This window comes from Pleurodeles waltl, chromosome 3_2 (assembly GCF_031143425.1).
Source record: "Pleurodeles waltl isolate 20211129_DDA chromosome 3_2, aPleWal1.hap1.20221129, whole genome shotgun sequence".
In the NCBI taxonomy this organism is placed as follows: domain Eukaryota; kingdom Metazoa; phylum Chordata; class Amphibia; order Caudata; family Salamandridae; genus Pleurodeles; species Pleurodeles waltl.
In genome coordinates, this window is record NC_090441.1 from 126918935 (window position 1) to 126945563 (window position 26629).

Genomic DNA, 26629 nt, shown 5'->3' on the forward strand with positions numbered 1-26629 from the left:
TTACTTCGAGCCCAGGGAGACCCATTAAACAGGATGCTGGTACAGGTTCAAAGCATCTGAGCATAATCTTGTGAGCCTCCCTCTAGCCCCAAGAGACCAACGGGGCCACATACAGCTTACTGGCTCCTGTAAGTGTAATGCTAACTGGCATACAATATTTACGGGGGATGCACTGTCCTGCTTTAGAGCATCTAAGGTTATCTCCTCCATGAGAAGACCCTGAGAGATGGAGAACCAACAAGTTGAAACAGTTTAATTTTCTGCGTGCCCCATTATTCACAGCATTTACTACAACAGGACCAGGTGCTCATCTGAACTACTCTGCCTGATTTTCCATGCTCACTGTGCCGGTTTCTAGCCTTTGGACAACAGCTAAAGTTACTTTCGGAATCCCTGAAATTGTCCTTGCATTACTGGCCCCTCCCAAAGAGAACAAATGCCCTTGCCGAGTACACAGTCAGCCTTCCAAGACGACTACCCTAGCACACCCATTCTCGGGGACTGGAAGAATGAGGTTAACCTCTTCATTCCCTAGGGCTGTATATATAAATGTTGATGGAGCATGGAGGGGACGTTTTAACAGTGAAGAAAATTCACCTTCTTCCAAGGTGACCAGAATTTGTATAAACTCTACATTTTCAGCTGTGGAAAGATGTTGTTGTTATGTTTCTGTACTATAATCACAATCATTTTTCAGTGTGAAGTACCACATCGACTATGTGCCAGGTGCATCCAAGGAAGAATCTGTAAACATGGTTTAATAAGGATACAACCATTTTTTGTCCTAAAAAGTTCCATGCTGACTTAAGTCTTAATTAACCAATGTTATACTGTAGTACTGACAGAAACAAAAAAAAATGTAAGGTCTGTATTTGATTGATACCTTTTTTTACCATTTCTCGATCCAACACTACATTTCTCTGTGCCACATTCGCTTCAGCTCGGAAATGGAAACGTTTTGCTCTTTGCTCCTTTTTTTCAATTGCCTCCTAAAATAGATAAGCATTGTCAAAGAACAAAAAAATAGAATGTCACTGAAAACAGCGATACTGACCAAAATTATGAAATTCTCCTCCAAATAAGTGACAGAACAGAAGATTGAAAGAACAATTGTCTGCTTTGTACATAACCAGATCATCAAACGACACAACAAACATACTCCCTCGTGAATGAGAATACAAAAAGAATACACGATGTTGTATCTAAAGTTACAAAATTATGGTAACTAAAGCAATGAATTATGTGCCAAAAACCTACTGGGGGAGGTGGGCATTTTTTAACACAAAAAGAAGAAAAATGTCGTTTTAGCACATCTTCACTTATGTGCTTTTGTCAGGTGTGTAATGTGGTGGTAACTGGACAACCAGAAACACACTTCTTGGGCTGAAAACTGAGCCTCAATCTGGATGCGTACACTCCTCTCACCTTCTGCCTATGTCACTAGTATCTCCCTCCACAGACTTTTAAATGCACGTACATGTGGAGAGATAGGATCCACTTTGATGTTTAAAAAGCATACATTTGAAAACTATATGTAAAGAATAAGCAATGTAACCAATATACGAGGCAATGTAAACATTTGCTTATAAAACTACAAACCACAGAGACAAACAGCAGACTGTTATCAAGAGTCTCCTGGTTTAACTCTAAAATCAAGGGAAATTAGGAAATTGTGGACAGGATCATTTTCAATTAGAACAAGATTTAAAAGAGCTAAGCACAGGGTAGTACCACTTCAAAAGGATATTCTCAAAGACAAATCTATTTAAAGATATCATTACCTATGGAGGGCTTGTGTGTGTGGGGTGTGATGTAGTCAACGTGCCTGGAGAATAATGAACATGTATTAGTGACCATCAACCTAGAGAGAGCGATGAAATGATTTAGCTGGTGCTTTTGAAAGTCTGCTGCTTACTTGTTTGTACCCTAGAAAAGGGATCTTGCCAGTTCTTTATTTTGAAAACTAAAGAATATAATGGCAAGCGGTGTCCCGTACACCTACACATCCCTAAACGACCAGTGTGCCTTAAAGTTCTAAAGCCCAGCCATAGAGCAAGTAAGCCACACGCAAGCAAACCCGCGTAATCAGAGGCGTAACCCCTACACTAGACATATTTGGTATTAGCATACTACGAAGCACAGGGTATATCACTGTTATATCTTGCTGGAGTTATTTGTGCTTTTGTGATAAACACAACAGAAAGCTACAGAATGTCAAAATAGTAATTTAAATACACCTCCACATCTTGCCTTGATGTCATGAAGGAAGAGACGGAGAATGATTAAAAGCGAAGTGGCGCTGTCTATCCCCGGAAGAAGCACCTACAGAAACCTGTTGCTTGGGGAAAAGAAACTAGCTGGCTAAACGACAAGACAAAGTTTGTAAAGAAAGAATAAACTGCTTTACCATGAAGACAACACAGTGGCGACTTCACAGACAAATGTTACGAAAAGGTTCAATATGTTTTCACAAGGCAGGAGGGATTAATATACAACATTTTATCATTTCAATGAACAACTTTGCATATGGTGAACAATGTGATTGAGTCAAGACCTGGATGGTTTAAAGTAGAAAACAAAATCTCATTCGCTGAAGTCCGTTAGAAGATAATGAAAGAAAAGCTGTGTAGAAATAACTTCCGCCTTCATTAAAACAAAGCCCCAGTTAAGCATGGAGGCCCCAAAATCCTTTAGAGAGGCTCCACTCAAGGTCTATAAATGTTTATGAGATATGGGAGATTTGGGACTCCCTCTTCACATTCTGCAGGGGGGGCCATCATTTTATGTTACGCCACTGTGCGGCCCTCTATTGCTTAACATTTGTTGGCTTCATGGTTACTCTTATTTGCTACCTCCTAATTGGCCAGTGCATGCTGACTTCATTTCCTCATCTTTCAGGTGAAGCATGGACCAAGAACTAATCGCTTCAGCTGGATCCTGTCCTTCAACTGATTGTGCTGTGATTGAGGTACTACTTTTATGTTTTCTTCTTTCCTGTTCTTGTTGAACCTCTTGCCATTTGTATCTATGTTTTACCATGACACACACACACTTCATAAAAGCCCATTTCTCATTTGAAACAGACGTTTACTGTGAAAAAAGATGGTATCTCCTTTTTATTTTGACAACAGATGTTACTGGTTCCTAACATATTTTCACTAAGATATGCATTTGGGTGTAATTGCTTTCTTTATGTGATAGGGTTTTTCGCCCATTGTCATTTTTATACTTTTTCCATACATGGAGAGAATAACTGATTTGTTCAGAATCACAGGCGTGTTGTGCCAAGACCTAACAAGCATTGGCAAAGACAATAGATTTCGCCTTTTTTTCCTGTTGTATTGCATGGGCACTGCCAACTATGCAATGATTTGTAGCCATGCTGTAGAGAGCATTAGCCCTGGCTGAGTGATAGTGCATTTTAAAATTGGTTTTAGAGCCACACTGCCAGGCATCTGCACTGCTGTACAGATGTATTGGTCACAAAACATTGCCAAAACTAATAGCTCTTACATGGAAGACCTATTGACTTTGCCAATGCTTTTTCTTTTCCTTTTCATTCGGCACTTCATAAGTGTGCATATGTATTCTAGGTCCCCTACTGTGCTGCTTTCCCTGCCGAAGAGCACATTTGAAGTTTATTTTTTTTAAATCTCCTTCATTCCAAATAGTACTTGAAAGAAGAAGCTTTGGCGCAAAGGTCTTTACAGACTGGCAGAAGGACCATCTGCAGTACTCACACAGATGATGGCTGAGGCAGAGCTATACTTGCCGTGACACTTCTCCTGGAGGTCCATAAATCTACTCCAGGGGCTACTACAGAGGATCAAATGGATGAATCCTGTGGAAAGTAAATAAGCCCTCAGCAAGAATTTCCCTTTGCATTCTGACACTTCCTTATTCTTTTTTAAATTAAGTTAAAAGTTTTCAGAATGAAAAGTATTTGTAAAATAAACTATGCAATTTATAAAGAATGAAAACACTGAATTCAGTGAACTATTTTTAAGATACCAAAAGATATTTCTTTGCTTTTCCTCTAGTATTTTTAAATGCATTTCTCCCTTACATACTTTACACAATACTTCACAAACACTTAAGCTCAACAGCTTGTCAAACAATCACATTATAAAGGCAAGATCTGTTGGCTTTGCCAGTGCTTGTTTACTACTGAGTTGAGAAATTGTGCAGAACTTAGCATCATTATTAAATACGTTCTTGTCCACTACTGGCTCTACTACTTCCTGTTAGCGCCCAGATCCGCTCCAATGAATAGCAGCTAGCTGGATGATGCCTAATTTTGAGCATTATACCAACATGAGTAATCCGGACAAGTGCTTTAGTGCCTCTGCCACAGTTCATTTCCTTCTCTTCTCAGGTGGGCCATTACTGAAGCCAAACATTTACGGAACTCTTTTAGCTAGCTGTAGAATACATGAAGTACTTTTACCTGAAACCCTGGTATTTTAGGTTGCTCAGGGATACAAGAGTGTGGATAAATATGTCCACCAATTCTAACACTGAAAAGTAGGATCACCTTCTCCAGTGTCACCTTATAGAAGGCCTTTTTCTATATAATCTTTCAGCTTCCACTGGTCTCCATCGACCTGGATTCTTTAGTACAAGAAGCTAGTGTAAGAACACTTTTATTGCACAAAGGAAACAAATGTTTGCACTTCCTCTTGGTATAGTGCTCTAAAGACCATGAGGTAACAAGAGCAAGTGATTGGAATTCATGTTTTATGGTAAATGTAAAGTTTCTTTCCAAACTCTGCGATGTACCCCTTCTATGTACTGAGAAGCACAGACTTGTACAACGTTCTCGTCTTCCAGCTGTTCAACTACGACATCTCTTATTGGTGCAAAAAAGATCACAGGACTAAAAATTCAGAAATGTCTTCTTTCAAATCCATATCGACATGGCTGGTGCAGTGGTCTCAACATCAGTTTTCATAGGTTGCAAATCCTCCAACGTTTCCCAAAAAAGATCTGAGATGTTGACAGATCCAAAAATGTAAAGCCTGACGGCACAGAGGAGGATAAACAAAATTCACACTAGCTTCAGGCTTGAATCTCTCATACAATCTGTCCTGGATTGACTACTCCAGCTAGGAAGAAGAGTCTTCTATCACCATGTAACCTTCGTTCCATTAGGCCTCAGTAGCCACTCATGAAAAAGATGTTTTGAGAACGTAAGATCCTGTTTCCTAAATGTGTTCAAGGACAGATACTGCAAATGTCTTCTATGCTAGTTCCTGTATGTGGCCATACAAAATAAATGGCTACCTCCCACTTTGTCTAAAGGATCTGGCTGTTTTCTTCATAAGTGCATAGCATTTCAGAACCATAATTGAGTCAAGAAGAGAGACCGAAACCTTTTGAACCTTGTCTCCATAATGATCTCAGGTTTCCTCAATACACAGGTAACCCACTGGATTAGTTTCATTCTTTCAACGGAGATGGAGAAGGGACTTGGAAAGTAATATTTAAGAGCTTTATGACAAGCCTCATGTGGCGATACTAGACCATCACATTCCCTCAAGGAATTAGAGCAGGTGACCTTCAATCTGGAGAAGATGCAGCCAGAGATGGTTGTATGGAGGGAGAGACTGGTAGGCTTGAGCAGAATACTGGTGGATTTCTAGGAAGAGGCACATATGGTAGCAGTGATGTATTTGTAAAAGGTAAGTGCAAAGGACCTTCTCAGAAGGCCACTGCAGCTTGCACAACTCCGTGCCTGTACCAGCGTTGCCAATGCCAGTACCAACACAACTGCTAACCATCACAATCCTACAAGTGTGACAATTTGGACTGTCCTGGATCACGTTAATCCATCAAAATGGCATAGAGGCTGGTTTTATCAATTTATAATGTATATTGACTTATTAAACACTTCTGATATGCGCACCTTAAAAACAGACAAATAGTGCCAGTGGTGAATTGTCATAAGTGCTGGTATAAAGAATAAAGTGTGAGTGCTGAGCACAAGCAAACACCTAGCTCGAATTAAGCACTGTATGTCAAAGACTAACATGAAACAATGACACACTGACATTTGAAAAGTAGGACGAAAGATCCCTTGTTAGTCAGTACAATATCTACAAGAAGGCCAGGAGCACTCAGGTCTTGACATGTGGCTGATTTTGTTTCTGCACTGGGCCAAAGTCCTGAACCTCCCTTGACATTGCTGAGGAGGTACAAATCCCTGCCACTGTTCTTGGATACAACAACTTTCCAACAAAGGCAGAGGTTGAAGGCTGGAAAGCAAGGACCCATGAATTTCCTCCTGATAAGTCATGTGGACTTTCTTGGAATCCTTTTCATCAGAAACAGTGAGATCAGACTAGACACTAATGATTTTTCTACATTAGAAGACTTATTCCCTTTCTAAGGAGTGTCATTTTCTGTGCCACAAGTGAGTACTAGGAGAGAGTTATGCCAGAAGAGGAGATACCAAAAGCCTCTTAAAGACAAGGCGCATGATTCCCTTCTTTGAGAATTATACTTATTTTCCTTGGTTTTGAATTCTTTATCTTGCTAAAACAAAGTCCCTCACATATCAAACTGTCCCTTTTCACACGATCAGGATGATTCAATCCCAGAATGGCTATTTTCAGATTGTTTTCCATGATTTCCTGTTGTTTGCACTTTACATGCTTTATTCCATGCTATCTAATGTCAGCTAATTTTTCATTGAATTCCCATTGTCTGCGTTTCATTTGTGCATGATGCCGTGCATACATTTGTCATGTATGCTCCTCACTGAGCAACACTATTGTGAATACTAGATTGTAAATCTGGCTATTCACCACTATGAGGGACTCACAAAGGGAAACAAATATATTTCCTACTGTAGTTACACCTTAAGGATCTCTAATAGCATGTTACTGTAGTCCTGGCTTTCTGCTTTGATAAAAAGCTCAGGCTGGACTGTTCCCATGGGGAACAGGGTCAAGACTAAATTGCATATGGCTGGGTCTAAACTGAAATGGCCTGGCAAGCAAAAAACACACATATGGATGAAACCCAGATCTGTGACTGAGGTTGAATGTTTGATCTGTTCTGCATTCTGCTTATCATGTGTTGTTTTTGCATTTGTCACCCTAAGTGGGAAGGGTATTCCCAGACGTGGGTCCATGCATGCTTTGCCACCAGATTCAAGCTAGCCTGCCTGATGAGGGGTGATACCCCAAAACCGGTCCCAGGATGCTTGTTTTTGGCCCAGGAAGGACCTGTCCTGGCAGGTCAGGTTAGACTGTTCCCATGGGCAACAGGGTGAAGGCTGATTTGCATATGGCTAGGTCCAAACTGGAATGGCATGGCAAACACAAAAAAACTGATGGATTAAACCCAGATCTGTGACTGAGGGTGAATATTTGATTTGTTCTGCATTCAGTCCATCATCTGTTGTTTTTGCAAATGATAGAGAACACAGCATCAGGAGGGGATTGTAAGACGCAGAGGTTGGTGGGGTGGGTAAAAGGCAGCCAGGTATTCTTTTATGCTCGAGCAGAGAGGCCAAATTAGGTACAGATCGTCCACTACTCCTGGATCCTTCTGTAACAGTTGAAAGGAAGGTCATGTGATTTTGGGGGACATAAACAACATAAAATTATAGATGGGTAAAAAGTGAATATGGATGTTTTTCACCACAGGGTTCAAGTAATTTCACAGACCTCAGAACCCAAAGTAACTCCTTAGTGGACATTAATCAATTACATTTATTTACCTTTACAACATCTAGACTTTATTCAGTATGCCGCATCCAATCACTTATGAGGATAAATGATGTTTTAGTTTTTGCATCAGCACAACCATGTGTGTGATAAGTGAACATGTGAGTTACATGAGTAAACCAATCGCTGCCTGAATAGTGAACAATTTTAAAAGAATAACATACATAGGTCCCCTTCAACATGTACACTCAGTAAACAGTTAAATAGACTTTGCTGATTTTGAACTCAAAAAGCGTTTGACAATCCTGAACAAAACATATACTTTCCTCTCAACAAGTGATTTCGTATTTGGTACATACACAAAACACACACCAATGGGGTGACAGATGAGGGCAGAGAAAGATGAATGATTCTATTCTTATAGTCCATTGGTGTTGCTCATCGCAAATTAATTGTCCAATTAGTGCCACAATGCTCCTCATTTATCAACTAGCAACTCATTTCGCCATGAAATGTTAGGGACACCATTCGCAGAGATATTTATCAGTTAGGACCAACGTAGTGTTTTTTTGTGAGGACACTAAACAACAAGCACTCACTCAGAGGAAGGAGGTACACAACGTCTACCCCATCAAGTTGTACAAACATGGCTCCCGACATGTGGGCAGAAGCGTGGCCTCTGTCCTGGTGATCATCAAGTCATTTATTAACATCACCAAGCCAGACTATGAAAACCACGGAGTGGGCACTTTACCATGTCAAACCTTACGGGAGTGGCATTTGGGTTAAAAACACGTTTCATACCAATATCCGGCTTGAAAGGCAAGTCACTGCACAAAGAAAACTACGTCCTGATTCAAGATTTGCGCATCATGAGAATGTCCCCTCCACCAATGAGAGTCGCCCGTGTGGGCTCACCTGTAAACAGGTTGCCCACTGGCTGCAGTCCTCTTTACTGCACTAAATCAAGGGGATGGTATCCGTCTCTCAGACCTGCTGTGAACTCGGTCACTTACTTTTAAAACGCTGAACAGCGATCACTCCTCTTTAAACATCTGCTGCATTTTGGCGCCTTGCGGCCATGGATCACAGCAGGTGAAAAACATCCCCTGCGTTGCCATTACCCGCCTGTAGTTGAGCACATCTCTGCATCAGCACAGTAAGGTTGTGGTAATGGCTGCTCTTTCAACAATCTCCAAACCTCCACTTCCTTCTCAAGAGCAAGCTGCTCACCACACATACCTAAGGAGCTTCTTTAAGTCTTTAACATTAATTATAATCTATCTTTGTTATCCAACGGCTACAAGCTTGCATTTCATTTCATTGGAGCATGTCTATTAAAGGGCAGCATCACGCTCCATTCCAGCGGGGCGTGATTGTGGGGGGGATACCCCTCCTTTATGGGGGGGTTCACTGGAGCAAGTAAACGGAAACAAGTGCTGGGTTTAACCCCTTATAAACACGCATAAGACAAGAGAACCATCTGTTCAATTAGCACATGACAAGTTAATTAATTACTTGTGGACTAATAAAGGTTCTCGAGAAATCGTTTGGCTGGAGACATACAAATCTTTTTTTCACAGGCCAATTCCATCTCTGCTTCAAACGTTCAAATTTAATTGACAATCGGTTCATTAAATCCCACCCAATCGGTACCAAACGGCGGAACTAAAGTTTCAGCATCGAAAATTAGCCCAATGTCGCCATCTCGCGGTCATTTTTCAAAGTGATCTCACTAAAAATGCATCTTGAAGAATAAGGATTAAATGTAAACATTACAAAAATACAGAAAGCTCGTTCTGTTTGTTCAGCCCCGCAGGGTGCAAACTTTGAAATTCAATAATGCACTGTGCTTCCTTTTTGTAGTGTTGGGGCCCTAGGCCCCCATGCTACTAAAAGGAGACGACACGGATTCTTAGTGGGTGGAACTGGCCCTGGGCACGTGCGCCCGGCCCTTTTTATTGCCAGGGTCACCTGACCGGTGACGCCTGTGTTGGGTGGGTGTGGGGTGTATGTGGGAGGCCAGCCCTCAGCAGAGAAGCTGGCCAAACACTAGAACGTGTCCAGAAGGACACTACATTCTTCCAAAACTTTGAGGAACAAAAACAAAGTCCAACCTGCAAGAGAAAAACACAGTAACAAAAACACCACCATCAGTCTCTCGGCCTCGAGAAGGCAGGCCGCAGGATTACAGTGGGCAGGTGCAGCTGGGAGCACACGGATCCTTCTGCACGAGTTCATGATTTAACCAGTCACAGCCGGGCACGAACACTGTGTGGAAGAAGTCCGGACTCTGACAGTCAGATGGTTGGTTAAGTGCCCCACTGATGCGTTGTGGTTCAGTCCTGTGGGCACTCGTGGCGAGGCTGGTGGTGTTTACAGTTCAATTTGTTTGAATTGGGTGCGTATCATTCGAATTGGGGGTGTCATTCGAATTGGTTGCATCACGAGCATTGGTGGAGTCCACTGTGAATCTGCTTGCCGAGACATCCTGGCTTCACGAAGGCCAATCCCTCGAAGACGGATGACATCTGTGATGGCGTGAAGTCCTCCTCTGAAACCTTTGTACATCCTGACACACTGATGGCAGAGCTGCTTCCAGACCACCTCTCGTTTGTGCACTCTTCACTATGGAACTTCCTCGAGGCCTTTTCGATGGGTTTGCCACGGGATTAGCATGGACTGTGCTGGGCGGCGTGTGGACCATCTGCCGGCCGCTGCAGGCTCTCCGACAGGGGCCATGGTCAAATCATTCGTGCAACCACAAGGGTGGCTGTTCCGTGGTCAGGGCGCTTGCCGACATGGACCAGGTGCATGCGGGCTTTCAGACGGTCTCATGGCAATTGTCCATCACGTTGCCAGGAGGGTGTCTAGTTGGTGTCATGTTAATTCACTGACGACAGTCTTGGTGTGCTGTGACCTGTTGGGAGTCTCCACTGCACAGCCGTTTGTCTCTTTGACTTCATCGGTGGGGCAATGTCCAGTCCTCTCTCAAGCTTGAGAGGCCCCTTTTGTCTAGGTTGTCACGGGACTGCTTGTGGTATGCGCTGGGGCTGCTTGTGTACCGCATAGGCAAGCTGCAAGACCTCCTAGGAGCCACTGCCTAGTCGCTCATGCAATTACAGGGGTAGATGGATCTGGGTCACGACTTGCTCTTGTCACCGAGAGCAGGATACCGATAGGGCGAGCAGTTGGTCATTGGTTGACTGGTTCTTCAGAGCATTAAAGCAGAGGTGTAGGACTCCAGTCTGGTTGTTTAACCGCTCCTTTGATGGATACCGTGATGCACATGGCAATGATGATGTTTGCCATTTGGAGACCTGGACGACAAGTGATGTTGCTGGAGTGAGGGTGATTGGAGTAACTTCGCCCTAGCTAGTGCAGTCTTTCTTTTCCTCATGTGCAGATGCTAGCTGTGATGCCATCTGCTTCAAGCAGCTGGTGACAGGTGGCTTGGACGGTCACACTGTGAAGCGTGGGGCAAGTACGCGGTTCGCGCATGGCGTCTTACATTTGGTACTCCCACTGAGCTGTCTCCAGTGACGTCACCGCATCCCGGTGGCTGTCTTGTCTGTGGGTGCACTCTTCCTTTGTGGCAGGAGTCCTCCATCTCTCCACCCTGTTGATCTTCTGCTCTTATTCTTCTGTGGTTGTCAGGTGTTGCAGTGTGACAGGTGATGTCACACAACCTCCTTTCTTCCTTCTTCATAGCGTGGTGCTGCGCCACGCTTTCTTCTCCTTTGTTGTGGCGTGTGGCCACCTGTCTTCCTTTTGTGTGGACCTTTCGAAGGTCCTGTCCTGTCCAAGGACTAGGCGTTTTTTTCAGTGTTGCTGGGTGGCATCACGCCACTTGCGGTGTGCGACTCTCCTCTTGCGAGTCACTGCAGACTCCGTCTTGAGGCAGTGTGGGGGAGGACACTCCTTGTGCGACTCTCCTCTTGCGAGTCACTGCCGACTCCGTCTTGAGGCAGTGTGGGGGAGGACAGTCCTTGCTGAGTCTCTGGCCCGTTGCAGGGCAGTGACATAGGGTCACTTTCTTTTCTGCTTCCTCCTCACTTGAGGACGCAGTGCTTGCGCCTCAAGGCAGTGCTTTCTTGGCACTGGGTTTTGCTTGAACCTGGCTGTGCTTTGCAGGGTTGGTCGCTTCTGATGACCTCCTGTGTGATGGGCCAACAGTGGCCATCTTGTGTTGCTGAAAGGCCGGCTGGCACGGCCTCTTCTCCCGTGCGTTACGTCACGCTCTCAGGTGCTCTCTCCAATTTCGCAGGCGTTGCCTTAGTCGTCACGTTCTCTGGCGCAGCTCTCTGCGCATGTGACATAGTCTCTTTTCTGGGCGTCCTATGGTAACACCTGCATGTCCCTTTCTTGTCCTGCGGTGATGTCCATCACTGCTGGAGCATGTGGTGTTCTTTCGGAGGTGGTGGCGGACGGCCATCAGGGGCTGCGCAATCCATGCGCGCTCTCCTCGTGCCTCAAGTGGCACTTGCGTCCATTTCTCACCGTTGCAGCTTGGCTGAGACTGCTGCAGTCTTCTCCTTCCCTGTGCAGCGTCGTTGCGTCCTTCTTCCTCGCCGTTTCCTTCTTCTGCGCCACTTCCGTCCGTTCTGAAAGTGCTGCTGTAGATTTGCCTTCATCCAATCTTGTTTTCCTTTAAAATAGAAATAGGGTGCAGTACCTACTTTGGCCACTGGATGCCAGCAGTGCACTTCTTTTCTAGCTTGAAGACAGTTTTCCTCTTACCGGCCTGTTTGTTTTGAACCACACGCCGGTGAAGCCATGCGGAGGAGCCATGCTGCAGGAGGAGTTCACCAGGCCGGAGGGGGCTCTGGAGGGGGCTGCAGGTAAGTGTATTTTTATTTATTTTCTCTTTTTTTCTCTTCTTTTAGCACTGGATAGCCTCGTTTGAGGAGGCATGCAGAGGGCACACATTGCAGTGAGAGGGGGATGGGGGCTCTGGGCACTGTTTTCCTCTCTAGGTGCGTGTCAGCACCTCAAAGCTTCACTCCACATGTTTTTGGGAGGTTGGGGGGGGGGGGGGGGGGGGGGGCTCTTGGCAATTTTTTTTGTGTCCTTGGTGCGTGCCTGCACCATGTCGTTTCAAACTACTTTCGGTGCGTGTCTGCATCATGTATTCCACATTTCTTTCGGTGCGTGTCTGCACCATGTATTCCACATTTCTTTCGGTGCGTGTCTGCACCAGTTTATTCGGTCCACGTGGCAGTTGGGGGGGGGGGGGTTCTGGGCCTTTTCTTTCTTTAGTGCGGTGCGTGTCTGCACCCTCGCACTTTCCTCCTTTTGCGGCCACAGCAGGCCGTGTCACGGTCTTTTCAGCCTTATTGCAGGGAGGTGGGGGAGGCCCTGGGCATTTCCTTATTTGGTGCGCAACAGCACCATTACATGAAAGAAAGGGGGAAAATGGCCCGTTGCATTTTCTGTATTTATTCTTTTGGTGTGTGGCAGCACCATATTCCTTCTCATACGCGGCCGCATGGCACACGCTGCGGACCGCATTACCTTCGTGGGGGCAGGGGCGGCCAGCCCCGGCCATTGCTTGGTGCTCTTTTTCTTTTTCCACACTTCACAGCGCGCTTCACTCGACATGGGGGGGGGGGGGAAGCCTTGGGCATCGGTTCACTAGTGAGGCTCTGTTACCGCGGCCACGGCGGCTTTTATTAACGCTGCAGGGCATTTCTATGAAGTTCTCCCTCACGCAGCAGGCTGACCTCATTTCAGTCTTTGGTGGGCTGGCACCATGTGTCTCGCGGCACGCACCTCTGCTTCTCCTTCCAGGGCGTAGACACATGGAGCTTCACCAGCTCTCGCTCACACCGGGCAGCTTTTACTGGTACGGCGGCACACTTCCTCACCTTGCGAGACAAAGAAAACACTTCTCCCTCTCTGCAGCACCTTCACTTTACTACACTGCAGGGACGAAATGCTGCGCCGTATCTCGTGGTGGTCGTAGCAGACCACGCAATGCGGTGTGGAAGTCAGCATCCTGGTACCGCCTGGTGCTGCAGCGGGACATGGGGGCACGTGTGGGCAACCACCTTCGTCGCCAATGTAGTGTTGGGGCCCTAGGCCCCCATGCTACTAAAAGGAGACAAAGGATTCTTAGTTGGTGGAACTGCCCCTGGGCACGTGCGCCCGGCCCTTTTTATTGCCAGGGTCACATGACCGGTGACGCCTGTGTTGGGTGGGTGTGGGGTGTATGTGGGAGGCCAGCCCTCAGCAGAGAAGCTGGCCAAACACTAGAAAGTGTCCAGCATGACACTACACTTTTATCGGAAATGAGAATTCTTTTTCCCTTCAAGGGATGTTAATTAGAATATAATCTTGTGCCTTGAATGTTAGGTCAGTCGCATTTCCGTCTTGATACTCTTAAGTGTATGTGTTCAGTTACAGCATATTTGAAGTCCTTATGCTTAACTGTTCTAAAGTATTCAGCTAACCGCACCCCCCACTGCCCAATTGCAGCCCTACATACAACTTGAAACATTACAGATTAAGCAGAAGACCATGGATATTGGTGGAGGTGGACTCGTTTGTTGCTTTCATAAACCTCCGTTCAGCTTGTGTTCGAGTCCCAAGAAGGAAGTTACGGAGTACACTCCATGTTAGGTCTTGGGAGTAATTATTGTTGTGAGGCCCAACACCAAATACTGTGGCACTGCTACGTATTAACCACACCGACTCGAGGGGATCTCCCCATGCCTTTTTATTAACACCGGTTCACGTCACCGGTCATACCATTATGCTTATACATTACAGGGGAGACTAACTTAATCTCCCTCCACTAGTGGGCGTCATGGGCTGGCCCATGACGAACATAACACTCCAAGAGATGGGAGTTCCGCTGGAACTGCTTGGCCTTACTGTTCGTCTTCACGAAGGTACATATACACGGATCAGGTATGGCCACAAGGGTGAGTTAACTGGCCAGTTAGGGTTAAGAAGGCGGTGCGCCAAGGTTGCGTCCTGGCACCCACTCTCCTTCTTTTGTATATTAATAACTGTTTTGGATGCTTGAGCAGTTGTGTTAACGACTCTCCCACATTGGCTGGGTAAAAAAATACCATGGTTGTTCTATGCTGACAATACCCTTCTGCTTGCCAAGACTAGGACGGGTCTCCAGAATCTAGTAAATAACTTGTGTGCATTCTGTAAGGATTTTGGTTGGAGGTTGATGCAGCGAAAAAAAACAAAAAAACATAACTTGAAACACAAACAGATAATCGCACAAAGTTAAACAGTCAACTTTTTTAATGTAAAGAAAAAAATGGAAAGTTTGAAGTCTTAACCTGACGAGTCTCTATGTAATATCAAGTCTATGCGGTGAAAAATTAAATTGAAATTTCTTTGAACCCAGAAGATCATTAATCTTATAATAAAAACGTTTTTTCCTTTTGTGCAACGCTCCGATTCACATTTTGGTGAAAACAGCAACAAGAAATAGAATAAAAGGGTCTTTTAGGACGAAAGCTTCGCTGCTAGTGAGTCTGACACTTCTGAAAAGTCAGGTGTGGGCTTTGAAAGAGATTGACATTCTCGTTGTGTTTTAGGGGCTCATGCCTCTTGAGGCAACAGGCGACTAGAATCAAAACTGAAATGTAGATTAAAGAGGAGAAAGGCAGGAGAAGGAAGAGAGAGAGAACTCAAACGTTTATTGTGTTGTGAAGCTCAGTATAAAACGTCCTATTACACAAAAGAGAAAACGATTTTCATTGGCAATGCTCGTTTTAATGCATAAACGTTTCAATGCATAATGTGAAAGAAAGAGTGAATGCTCACCGAAAATGTGAGGAGTTTGATTTTGGTTTTAAGTGTGAAACAAGCAAATGGAACAGATAGTTTAGCAAAATTATAAAAACCTAGCTGAAGCAAGCTCTATGTCACGTGTGATACCTGGAGCTAATTCTGGCGTTTTAACCGCCACCGGCACTTTGCAGGCTGGGATTTGAGCCAATAATGAGACTGTTAAAAGCAAGACTATAAGCCAGACAATGAACATACTCAAAACCCGGGCACGGCTGATGGTATATCCATAGCACTGCCAATTTGCACAGTTGTGAAAGGCAAACACAATTCAGTTCCTTGCTGCCTTTGTTCACGTGGGCAGTGGTGAGCTGAAGAGCCCAGAGGGCAGACACAGTATTTCACATGCAAGTGCGAGCATCAATCCCACTGCTTATGGGCGGAGGTGAACACCCCGTGCTAAGGAAGGTGCTGTTTTCTGCAACAGTCAGGTTTGGGCCCAGAGACAGCGAAAAGTAAAACAATGTGCTGGCACCCCTCTTACTGAGCCCATCCTCAGCCTAGAGATTGGCACGAGTGTGCTGAATGAGCTTTAAGTGCCAGTGTGATGCTCCAAGGTCAGGAGGTTTCACGAAACAAACACTAGATTTTAGTCTTTCTGATAGGGATGTTAGTAGGAGACATGAGAGTGCTTGATGACGGTCAATTAAATGTAAAAATCGGAAAAGTTTCAACAGAACTTTGGCCTATGAAAATATGATTTTTAATAATGATTAAGCAATAATGAAAATGTCACTTACCCAGTGTACATCTGTTCGTGGCATTAGTCGCTGCAGATTCACATGTTGAGCACAGTCCGCTGCCTGGTGTTGGGCTCGGAGTATTACAAGTTGTTTTTCTTCGAAGAAGTCTTTTTTGGTCACGGGACCGAAGGACTCCTCCCTCTTCGGCTCCATTGCGCATGGGCGTCGACTCCATCTTAGATTGTTTTCCCCGCAGAGGGTGAGGCTGGAGTTGTTTGCTATAAATAGTGCCCATGCAATGGAGTGAATACGTATGTACATAAAAAGTTTATAATAATTATTTACAAATGTACAAATGTTTAAGATTCAAGATTTACTTCTAAACGGCTACAGGCTTCCCGGGGAGGCGGGAGGGCACATGTGAATCTGCAGCGACTAATGCCACGAACAGATGTACACTGGGTAAGTGACATTTTCAGTTCGATGGCATATGTTGCTGCAGATACACATGTTGAGCATAGACTATAAAGCAGTTACCTCCCCTAAAAGCGGTGGTTTAGCCTGTAGGAGTTGAAGTAGTTTGGAATAATGTTCTTAGTACAGCTTGGCCCACTGTAGCTTGTTGTGCATTTAGTACATCTACACAGTAGTGTTTAGTAAATGTATGAGGCGTAGACCAGGTTGCAGCCTTACATATTTCGCTCATAGGAATGTTTCCTAGAAAGGCCATTGTAGCACCTTTCTTTCTGGTTGAGTGTGCCTTTGGTGTAATAGGCAATTCTCTCTTGGCTTTAAGATAGCATGTTTGAATACATCTGACTATCCATCTAGCAATGCCTTGTTTAGAGATTGGATTTCCTATGTGTGGTTTTTGAAAAGCTATGAACAGTTGTTTTGTTTTCCTGATTAACTTTGTTCTGTCAATGTAGTACATTAGTGCTCTTTTGATGTCTAATGTATGTAGTGCCCTTTCAGCCACGGATTCTGGCTGTGGGAAGAACACTGGTAATTCTACTGTTTGATTTAAATGGAATGGTGAGATTACTTTTGGTAGAAATTTTGGATTTGTTCTTAGAACTATTTTATTTTTGTGTATTTGGATAAATGGTTCTTGTATGGTAAATGCCTGTATTTCACTTACTCTTCTGAGGGATGTGATTGCAATGAGAAATGCGACTTTCCACGTTAAATATTGCATTTCACAGGAATGCATGGGTTCAAAAGGTGGACCCATGAGTCTTGTTAAGACGATGTTAAGGTTCCATGAAGGAACTGGTGGTGTTCTTGGTGGTATAATTCTTTTTAGCCCTTCCATGAATGCTTTAATAACTGGTATTCTAAATAGAGACGATGAATGAGTAGTTTGTAGGTAAGCAGATATTGCTGCGAGGTGTATTTTTATAGATGAAAAAGCGAGGTTTGCTTTTTGCAAATGTAGTAAGTATCCCACTATGTCCTTTGCAGAGGCATGCAATGGTTGGATTTGATTGGTATGGCAGTAGCAAACAAATCTTTTCCACTTAGATGCATAGCAGTGTCCAGTGGAAGCTTTTCTAGCTTGTTTTATGACCTCCATACATTCTTGTGTGAGGTCTAAGTGTCCGAATTCTAGGATTTCAGGAGCCAAATTGCTAGATTCAATGATGCTGGGTTTGGATGCCTGATCTGTTGTTCGTGTTGTGTTAACAGATCTGGTCTGTTGGGTAGTTTGACATGCGGTACTAGTGAAGGGTCAAGTAGAGTTGTATACCAAGGTTGTCTTGCCCATGTGGGTGCTATCAGTATGAGTTTGAGTTGGTTTTGACTCAATTTGTTTACTAGATATGGAAGGAGAGGGAGAGGGGGAAAAGCGTATGCAAATATCCCTGACCAACTCATGAATAGAGCATTGCCTTGTGATTCGCGGTGTGGGTACCTGGATGCGAAGTTTTGGCATTTTGCGTTTTCTTTTGTTGCGAACAAATCTATCTGGGGTGTTCCCCAAATTTGAAAGTAATTGTTCAGAACTTGGGGGTGAATTTCCCATTCGTGGACTTGTTGGTGATCTCGCGAAAGGTTGTCTGCTAGTTGGTTTTGGATCCCTGGAATAAATTGTGCTATTAGGCGAATGTGGTTGTGAATCGCCCACTGCCATATTTTTTGTGTTAGGAGACACAATTGTGTTGAGTGTGTTCCTCCTTGTTTGTTTAAATAATACATTGTTGTCATGTTGTCTGTTTTGACAAGAATGTATTTGTGTGTTATTATGGGTTGAAAGGCTTTTAACGCTAGAAATACTGCTAAGAGTTCTAGGTAATTTATATGAAATTTTGTTTGGTGTACGTCCCATTGTCCTTGAATGCAGTGGTGATTGAGGTGTGCTCCCCACCCTGTCATGGAAGCATCTGTTGTTATAACGTATTGAGGCACTGGGTCCTGAAATGTCCGCCCTTTGTTTAAATTGTTGCTGTTCCACCATAGAAGCGAGAGGTATGTTTGGCGGTCTACCAACACCAGATATAGAAGTTGACCCTGTGCTTGTGACCATTGTGATGCTAGGCACTGTTGTAAGGGTCGCATGTGTAGTCTTGCGTTTGGGACAATGGCTATGCATGATGACATCATGCCTAGAAGTTTTAGCACAAATTTTGCTTGTATCTTTTGGTTTGGAAACATAGCACTTATTACCTTGTGGAATGCTTGAACTCTTTGTGGACTTGGAGTGGCAATTCCTTTTGATGTGTTGATGGTTGCCCCTAGATATTGTTGTGTCTGACACGGTTCGAGGTGTGACTTTGTATAGTTGATGGAGAAACCCAGTTTGTGAAGGGTTTGTATGACATATGTGGTGTTGTTTGTGCACTTTCTTACTGTGTTGGTTTTGATTAGCCAATCGTCTAGGTAAGGAAACACATGTATTTGTTGTCTCCTGATATGTGCTGCTACTACTGCTAGACATTTTGTGAATACTCTTGGTGCAGTTGTTATTCCGAATGGCAACACCTTGAATTGGTAATGTATTCCTCTGAATACGAACCTTAGGTACTTTCTGTGAGAAGGATGTATCGGTATATGAAAGTACGCATCTTTTAGGTCTAATGTGGTCATGTAAACTTGCTGTTTGAGCAGTGGAATGATGTCTTGTAGTGTGACCATGTGAAAGTGGTCCGATATGATGTAGGTATTTAGTGTCCTGAGATCTAATATTGGTCTTAATGTTTTGTCTTTTTTTGGAATTAGAAAGTACAGGGAGTAAACTCCTGTGTTTTTTTGTTGTACTGGTACTAACTCTATTGGATCCTTTTGCAGTAGTGCTTGAACTTCTAGTCCTAAAAGTTCTAAATGTTGTGGTGACATTTTGCGTGTTTTTGGAGGGATGTTTGGTGGGAATTTGTGGAATTCTATGCAATAGCCATGTTGGATTATTGCTAGTACCCAATTGTCTGTTGTAATCTGCTGCCAAGATTGGTAGAATTGGCTTAGTCTTCCCCCCACTGGTGTTGAGTGAAGGGGTTGTGTGACTTGAAAGTCACTGTTTAGGTGGAGGTGTTTTTGGAGTCTGGAATCTTCCCCTACTCCTTGGGAATTGACCCCCTCTATATCCCCTGAAATTTCCCCTTTGGAATGAACCCTGATATGGTGTGGTTCTTGTTTGTTGGCTGGTGGTGTCTGTGGGTTGGCCACGAAACCCCCCTCTAAATGGCGTTTTTCTAAAAGAGCCTCTGCTCTGCGGGGAGTAGAGTGCGCCCATGGCTTTGGCCGTGTCTGTGTCCTTTTTAAGTTTTTCAATGGCTGTGTCCACTTCAGGGCCAAAAAGTTGTTTTTCGTTGAAGGGCATATTAAGGACAGCCTGCTGGATTTCAGGTTTGAACCCTGAAGTGCGGAGCCAAGCGTGTCTCCTTGTGGTGACAGCAGTGTTGACTGTTCTTGCTGCAGTATCGGCTGCGTCCATTGAAGAGCGGATTTGATTGTTTGAGATCGTTTGTCCCTCTTCAACTATTTGCTGCGCCCTTTTTTGGTATTCCTGGGGAAGATGGTCTATGAGAAGTTGCATCTCATCCCAGTGTGCGCGGTCATATCGGGCCAGCAGCGCTTGAGAATTTGCGATGCGCCATTGGTTGGCTGCCTGTGATGCAACTCTTTTTCCTGCCGCATCAAATTTTCGGCTTTCTTTGTCCGGAGGTGGGGCGTCGCCAGATGTATGGGAATTTGCTCTTTTGCGAGCTGCCCCTACTACTACGGAGTCAGGTGGTAACTGCGAAGTAATAAACACTGGGTCTGTGGGTGGTGGTTTGTATTTCTTATCCACCCTTGGGGTGATGGCTCTTGATTTTACGGGCTCTTCAAAAATTTGTTTTGCGTGCCGTAACATCCCTGGTAGCATTGGTAGACATTGATATTGGCTATGTGTAGCCGAGAGGGTGTTAAATAAAAAATCCTCCTCTATAGGATCGGAATGCAGTTGGACATTGTGGAATTCTGCTGCCCTAGCCACCAGTTGCGAGTATGAGGTACTGTCCTCTGGCGGTGACGGCTTTGTGGGGTATGAATCGGGATCATTGTCCGGCACTGGGGTGTCGTATAGGTCCCATGCGTCTTGATCCTGATTATCTTGACTTATAGTAGTTTGCGCTGGTGAGTGCATTTGTGGCGGTGTTTGTGCCGGCGATGCCTGTTGTGGTGGAGAGGGCGGAGGCGTGACTTTTTTAACCACTTAGGCTTGTGGTTGTGCGTCATCCTTGAGAAATCCGATCCTTCTTTTTCTCATTATTGGGGGAAGGGTTGATATCTTCCCTGTGTCTTGTTGGATGTACAGTCTCTTTTGTGTGTAGTCTGATTCTACACTTTGGAGCTCTTGTCCAAATCTGTGCATCTGGCCACTTATTCCTTGTTCCTCTGTGTAGGAAGGAGGTGTGGAACTTTTCGGCGCCGAGAGTGAATCTTTTTTCGGCTTCGGTACCGAGTGAATTTTTGTGGCTTTCGGCAGTGTGTCTCGGTGCCGATGTTTTTCGGTGCCGGCATCTTGTTTTTGCTTCTCGGAGCCGCTATCTCGGCTCCGAGGTTGCTCCATGGCGGTCCCTCGACCGGAGTCGGGTGTCTTCGCTATGGGCGTGCCCTTTTTCGGCGCCTTCGACGGCTCGCCGGTTTTATGGGTCGAGCCATGGCCTGTTGGCAGTGGCGTCCCCTGGGCTTTTGTTTTTTCGATGGTTTTTATTTTCGACGTCTTACTCACTGTTTGTTGTTGTTGTTCGACGTCGGAGTCTCCGGATTCTGAGTCCGGAACCGAGAATGTTTCCTCTTCGTCGTCGAAACGTTGTTTTGTCGGCGTGGACGCCATTTGTAGACGCCTGGCTCTTCGGTCCCGGAGTGTTTTTCTGGACCGGAAGGCTCGACAGGCCTCACAGGTATCCTCCTTGTGCTCGGGGGACAAGCACAAGTTACAGATCTGTATAAGGATACTTACTGTGACATTTTGGGCAGAAACGGAACGGGTTCCGTTCCATCGGCTTCGATGTCGCACGCGGTCGGGCCGACCAGGCCCCGATGGGGGATCGAAGCTACTCCAAAGTCTTCCGATGATCGGTGTCGATGTACCTAACTATCCCGATACCGAACGGAACAATACCGACGCTTTCTTCCGAGATTCTGACTAACTTTCCGAACCGAAACACGGAGCGAAAAGGAATAGGTCCGAACCCGACAGCGGAAAAAAACAATCTAAGATGGAGTCGATGCCCATGCGCAATGGAGCCGAAGAGGGAGGAGTCCTTCGGTCCCGTGACCAAAAAAGACTTCTTCGAAGAAAAACAACTTGTAATACTCCGAGCCCAACACCAGGCAGCGGACTGTGCTCAACATGTGTATCTGCAGCAACATATGCCATCGAACATTAATTTACTACCTAATTGATAAAAACTGTTTTCTTGTTATATGTTTATGTATGTCGGTAAAATCTAGTGCTCATTTTCATTAACTTGTTTCAGCGAAACGCAGAGGAAGGGAGAGTGTATCTCCCAAAACACACCATATTGACGTGTTCTTAAAGGGCATTTCCTTTATTCCAGTTCTAAGCTGCTTCACAGACCAAGAAAGGGAGTGCACCCGGGAGTAGTCAAAGAGCTACTGTGAGACCAGAGCTTGTGTTTGCATGAAGCTCAAACTTTGCCTTATAGAAAATGGACAGGCTAAAACTTGATTGACCTTGAAGACTTTTAAATACTCCACAGATACGTGTGGGAGCAGCTTGTTGCGGACAAGGAAGTTGGTGTTTGGAGATTGATATCAGCTTGAGACCACTGTGAGAAATCTTGAAAGTGCTACAGGACAATATTTTTCTTTTTGTGGCATTGGTGGTGGTGGTGATAGAAATGCCTGAAGCAACCTCTACAGTTTACGCCCTCCACTAATCCTGTACCTCTACTTCTGCTGGAAGTACATCTCAACCCCAATGCACCATACCCCTCCATCACCTTACATCCTGTTAGACCTGGCATCCTTGGTGTGGTTTCCCCTGTCTTTTTGTCTCTGCTTCCTTTGTTTTTGACTTTGTGCTGGATGTTTTTTGCTGTTTTGGGTATTCTGGACACATTACCACTGCTGACCAGTGCTAAAGTGCAAGTGCTGTCTAAATTGTAACTCTAATTGGCTTTTCCATGAAAGGCATAATTGACTTACTAGTAAGTTCCTAATAGAGTGCACTAGAGGTGCCCAGGGGCTGTAAATCAAATGCGACTAGAGGACCTGCAGCACTGATTGTGCCACCCACATGAGTTACCCTGTAACCATGTCTCAGACCTGCCACTGCAGTGTGTCTGTGTGCAATTTTGCACTGCCAATTCGACCTAGCAAGTGTGCCCACTTTCCAGACTAAACTTTCCCTTTTACTCCATGTAAGTCACCCCTAAGGTACGCCCTAGGTAGCCCCATGGGCAAGGTGCTATGTATTTAAAAGGTAGGACATGTACTGGTGTGTTTTACATGTCCTGTTGCAAGACCTATCCCTCTCATAGGTTAAGATTGGGACTGCCTTTAAATATCTTTAAAGTGCAGTTTCCCATTGGGAGCAGATGGAGATCAGGAGTTTGGAGTCTTAGAACTCACAATTTAAAAATACATCTTTTGGTAGAGTTGTTTTTTAGACTGTCTGTTGGAAAATGCCACTGATGTACGTGGGCATTTTCTTACTTAACCATTCTGTGCCTCTGCCTGCCTATAGAATCCACAAATGGGTCAGATAGGCAGTTGGGCTGTTTGTGAATTCCCTCTAGACAGTGACAAGGGGAGCTTAGGAATGTCCTGCATATCCTGATGAGTCTCCTGGACAAGAGTGTGGAGGGAAGAGCTGACACTTACATCTGAAAAAACTGTGCCTGTCCTCACACAGTGCAGTATCCAACCCCTTAATGAGGGTCTGGGGCGAGGCCTGGGGAAGGCAGGATCCTGTCAACAACAGAGACTTTCCTTTGAAGTTTGCCTACTTCAAATGCAGAACTGGGTATAAGTAGTGGACCCAAAAGCCCAGGCTTTTAGATTACTTCTGGATCAATAGGAACCTCTGCCAAGGAGAAGAGCTGGAGGACGAGTACTGCCCCCTTGTCTGCGAGTGTGCTTTGCTGGGTTGGCCTGCAGTTACTGCTTCTACCTTAGAGAGGACAAAGAATGGACTTTGATGTGTTTTCCTGCTTGTGAAGTGTCTCCAAGGACTTGGACTGAGCTTGCCCCCTGTTTTGAAGTCTCAGGGCCATCAAAGACTTCCTCTACCAGCACCTGGGCTCTCTTGCTCAGACTCCTACCCTGTCAATTAGTGCCCTATCCAGACTCTGGGCCTTTGAAAGGAGAAGCTGGTGGAACCAAGGCTGAAATCCATGCACCGGAGAAGAGTGGGAGGAAAAAAAATATATATATATCGACACAGCACCAGTATCGCGGCTGAAAAATCAACCAACCGCCTGCACCGTGGCTGGAAAAATCAACACAATACACGCTTGTGGCTGCCGAAATCAACGCATCACCCATGCAGCCCAGCTCTTCACCACCGTACGCCAGGATTTTGCACACTTCCGCACTGGGCGTCAAAACCACAGTGAACCTGCACGGACCAGAGGCTGCCCGTCCGGAAATTGACGTGTTGCTCTTCTGCAGGAGAGAGAAACAAGGCATCGCCTACCCGACCGGAAAAGAATTAACGCACGGCCTCACTTGCGATTCAGTAATCGATGCATCACTTACTTTTCTGACGCACGCTCACCTATACGGCTTTATTTTTTACGCATACCAGGTACTCTGTGTAAAAACAACGCATCCATAGATTTCAATGGATTAATACTCTTTTTAATTAACAAAAAAAATCATATCTTTGCTTGTGCATGTTGGATTTTTGTCATTTGGATCTTGTTTGATTTAGATAAATATTGCCTATGTTTCTAAAATGGCGTTGTTTCCCTTTTGTAGTGTTTCACTGTGTGTGTTGGTACAAATACTTTATACATTGCCTCTGAGATAAACCCGATTGCTTGCGCCAAGCTACCAAGGAGGTGAGCAGGGGTGTCTGAGGAGTGTAACTCCCATACCCTGACTTGAGTGAGGGCCCCTGCTTGGACAGAGTGCAAAGTGACTGCCAACCAGAGACCCCCATTTCTAACACATCCTATTCAGTTTCCTCTCCTGCAGGCATATTTTCAACCATCTTGCACCCCACACTCCATTAAACACTCCTCTTTCTTTTCCTCCTTATATGAGCAAATCCTTTAGTACCTTTCACCCTCTTCCGTCTTTTATATTTTTTCCACACCTGTCGCCATATCATCAACCCTGTGCCTCCTACTCTGTTGTAAATTTATCTCAACAATCCCATCCTACTATTATAATCCACACTCCCCTCACCTTGCTTCCTCGACTGCGCTCCTATTCACCACAACCTGCCCTCCTCAACCCTATGAGATGCTTTGCTCTGGCTCTCAATGCCTTTCCAATCAACCTGCTCGGTTCCTCAGGTCCTCTTATTATTGCCTCTTGGAGCTCCTGATCCAGTCACAGCTCAAAAGGAAAACAAATCTAGTTCCTTTCTAAAATAAGAGGTGGTTCCAGAGTAGTAGAAGATTATTCAGAATCTCGCTCCGATGAACCACGTCAAATTAAGAAAAACAAAAAAGCACCTGCATAAAATGTGAAACAAGGCAACAGATTAAGGAAGCAGAAAGCCAGACAGAACATTAGTAAATCTCCTTAAAAGTTATAGATGCCCCACTACAGTAGAAAAACAACTTTAAATTATTCTTTTAGCAAGGACAAGCTAATGAAGTTTCACCAGAAACACCAAACTAGAAAATATCCGAGGTGGTCAAGGAACAGTTATTAAGGTTCTGAGTGACAGCCTTTGTAGGGCACATATATGGTGAAATGGAGAATGTCAAATCAATAGTAGGAAAGTAATTTTCTCATTGAGATTCTAAATGCGAAAGAAGGCAACCCCATGGGAATAGTGACATTGGGATATGGAATCGTCAGCTATAGATTAATGCAAACAGGAGGAAAAGCAGAACAGACACTCAAGTGAAAAAACTCACTGAGGCACACCAGACTTACATGGGAGACAGAAAGTACAATATCTTGAAAACACACTGAAACGATTTACAAATCGTAATTTGGCAAAATGGAGGTAATACTCACGAGTCTAGTATAATCAACACAACAAGTAGAGGCTCTAGGACAGTAGTTCCCAACCTTTTTATTACTGTGGACCCCTACTTTATCATTACTGGAACCCAGGGACCCCCACTGAATCATTAATGGAATCTGCGGAGCCCCCACTTAGTCATTACTGAAAGCTGGGGACCTAACCTGTTAATATTATTTAATTTTCTAAGCAGTCGCGGACCCCCTGAGGAGGCTTTGCGGCCCCGCAGGGGTCACTGGACCACAGGTTGGGAACCACTGCTCTAAGAGATCTGCGAAAATGTTCTACTTCACAGGGAGCTGGGAAGGGAAGATGGCGTCTAACGTACTGTCCTTAATTGGGCCCTTAGGGGTAAACTCAGACTCGTGAAGGTGGTAGAGGATCTCCTCCGTGGTTCTCTTTACTGGCAAAGAGCAATGTAGATCTAAGGGACTGAAATGGTAAAGCTGAGTTGTATGCTAAAATAGCTTTTTGAAATAATATGTGTTTCACGAGGAAATGATAAAAAAAATAAACCACACCTCGGACAACTAGCCTGTGCAGGGGTGTGGAATTTATTAAAATATCTACTTGTCCAGGGGACAGGTTGCTTCTCAAATCTACTTGTCCCTTTGGTGCCATGTAGTGTGGCGACAAATTATGGCAGCAATCTCATTATGTAAGAGCTCTGATAATAGCGTCTCTGATTATGCCAGGGCTACTACCTTAGTAGGGCTTGAATACTTGCAGTTTCAATCCCTACTGTAGCAATTTCCTTATATTTCCACCTTTCTGCAGATCTGCATACTGGGGCTGGAGGAAGC

General features: G+C 44.7%; 1 protein-coding gene across 1 annotated transcript in view; it reads right to left on the reverse strand.

Annotated features, from left to right (window-relative positions):
• Positions 1-26629, reverse strand: part of NCBP3 (nuclear cap binding subunit 3) — a 228117-nt gene that overhangs the window by 147131 nt on the left and 54357 nt on the right. Inside the window, exon 3 of the mRNA XM_069226975.1 lies at positions 884-989. Within this exon, the coding sequence (XP_069083076.1) occupies positions 884-989 (106 nt within the window). The remainder of the gene's footprint in view (positions 1-883; positions 990-26629) is intronic.